Source organism: Laccaria bicolor, genomic scaffold, assembly GCF_000143565.1.
Source record: "Laccaria bicolor S238N-H82 LACBIscaffold_110 genomic scaffold, whole genome shotgun sequence".
Classification (NCBI taxonomy): Eukaryota; Fungi; Basidiomycota; class Agaricomycetes; order Agaricales; family Hydnangiaceae; genus Laccaria; species Laccaria bicolor.
In genome coordinates, this window is record NW_001889981.1 from 43,698 (window position 1) to 46,165 (window position 2,468).

At 48.5% G+C, this 2,468-nt stretch overlaps 1 protein-coding gene across 1 annotated transcript; it reads right to left on the bottom strand.

Annotated features, from left to right (window-relative positions):
• Positions 1-1,075: 1,075 nt before the first annotated feature.
• On the bottom strand, positions 1,076-2,468 carry LACBIDRAFT_296753 (uncharacterized protein; the record flags this gene model as incomplete). The annotated part of the gene is made up of 3 exons (XM_001890547.1): positions 1,076-1,848; positions 2,058-2,121; positions 2,331-2,468. Coding segments are annotated over 3 exons (975 nt in total), but the record flags the coding sequence as incomplete, so codon positions are not given.

The following is a 2,468-nucleotide window of genomic DNA, read 5'->3' on the forward strand; positions in this document are numbered from 1 at the left end:
CCCAGGAAGTTCAGCATTTTCTAAATATGAGTTTAGATCATATTTATTCATTCATTTTTTGGATCTGATCCCTTTTTTTATTGTAAGTTTGTTTTATGCATATGATGGATGTACAATTCCATCACCAAACTTAGAAATTGAGAGCAAATATGTTGGGGGAACACTGGTTTTGGTCTATTCTACAGTTTTTATTGCCTATGTTTACACATATGTGGCCCTTCATATTCGTCGCTGCCTGAAGTGTATAGTATAAAACACAGCGTTTTTCTATCTCAAATTTCTCACGCAAATATCTCTGATCATCATATGTTTTTCAGCTTTTTCAACGACCCCGATATATGGTACGATACTCATTGTCAATCAAGTGCAGGAGGGTTACGTGTGAGATGGTTCCGGAGGTTGGTTACTTTCGGGTATACTTGAACGCTTTCTCTTCAGGACTCGACGCAAGCGTAGCCTGTACATATGCTCAACTACTTGTGAAGCTCTGAATATATACGCTCTACACAAGGACCCCGGACCTCGCCGTCTTTCCGTAAATCCTCGTCCCTTTTTCAGGTAACAGGAATCTTACCATATCCGTTTGGTACGAGTGCAGCTGAAAACACGTTCGAGATCGTTGGAAGTAGCTGACAGGTACATGAGTAAGCTCACAGTCTGTGTTCAATAAATGATTTACATACCAGGAATAGAAAGAAGAGAGCGATGGAGGGCCGTGGGGGACGATAGTGAATGTTGTGAATATACTTAGTATGCGCGAGTCGTTCCAAAGTCGTTCACAGTCCAACGTCTTTGCTGAAGAACACAACTTTATACTTATAAGTAACCCTCCATAGGCAGCAACAAGGTATACACCAAAATATACTCTACAATGCATAATGAAAAAGACGCGCTTAGCGAAGGGTATGGCCCGTATGGTGAGAGTGGGATTCGAACCCACGCCTTGTGAACCAGACGTTGCTGCACAGGTCAGTCTGGCGCCTTGGACCGCTCAACACGCGTCCTTCACAAATTCCTTTCTACTCCCATCCTACACATCCATCAAAACGCAACACCACCCACTCATCGATCATCCTTAAACAACGCCCCCCACCCCCTCCCAAATCCTAAACCGCCTGACTCCCTCACCAACCCACGGCACCTCCTCATCCCAATGCGTAATAACAACCACCGCCTGTCCCTCTCCAACACCACCACCTTGCGTCAAGTACCTCCGCATGGCACAAATCATACCCTCGTCCATCCCACTCCATACCTCGTCGAGGAGCACCAAGGGAGGCCGGGATACCAAGGCACGCATGAGGAGGACGATACGCTGTTCGCCTGGAGACAGGGCCGTGAACCTACGCGCTGCGAATTGTCTTTCCGTCTCGGGTGTTCCTGATGTAGACCAGGCTCGCGGACCAAGTGCTGATAAGACATCCCAGCATCGAGCGATACGCCATTTTTCCACTTCCCTTCTCCTCTGTTCCTTCTCCACGTCACTAAGCTCAAACCCCAGTTCCTCGTCAGCCACACGTATCTCACCCACCCTCTCACTCCCCTTGAGGGGTACGAACCCCCCTCCAAAGCCCGTAACAACGGCTTCCCAAACTGTCATGCCTGGATGACGACGCGGGAAAGCGTCGAACAGTTCCGGGGAGACGACGCCGATGAGTGTGCGGAGGTGGGCTGTTGGTGTACGTTTTCGTGGGTGGAGGGTATGCGTGTGGTAGGGGTGAGTTGTGGAGGAGGAGGACGGAGACGATGATGAGGCAGGGGATAGCGAGGGCAGGTGGAGGTGTGCCTGCGTGTACGATTGTGGGTGGTCGCCTGTTAAGAGGGAGAGGAGTGTTGTTTTGCCTGAGCCTGGAATGGAGGGGGTTAGTTAGGGCGGATGTGAAAGTAGAAAGGAATGTGAATGTATGCGCGAAAAGGAGCGTAATGGATGGGAGAATCAAGTAGACGATGTGAAGTCGAGTTTAACTGATCGGAATTTGTAACGCGTGAAGGCCATTCGAACCAGTAAGCGGAACCAGGCTAGCGAACCAAAACTCCACAGGAAAGTATGTGCCCACCATTCGAGCCCTGTAAATGCCACCTCTCGCCTTCACGAATCTGCCACGTTATATCCTTGAGAACCTATCGGACATCGCATCGTCAGTACTTGGTTGGATCAACTGGAGAAGAGAAAGATAAGAAAACGCGTGGAAAATAAGGAACAGCTGCACGAAGAAACGACAGCACGCGGAAAGAAAAGAAATAGCGCGAAAAGATGGAATGAAACGAAAAACTTGAGAAAACCAGCAGAAAAAAAAAGAAAGAGAATGCGCAAAAGAAAACTCGCTCACAGTCCTATTCCCATACTTCACCCCAACACCTTTCAAATCAACAATGACGCGACCCACTTTCGCTTCATCCACGTTCTTTTCCGCATCAACTCTCGGACTAGGTGCAGTCTCCTCCTGCTTCTTATTCACACCACCTCG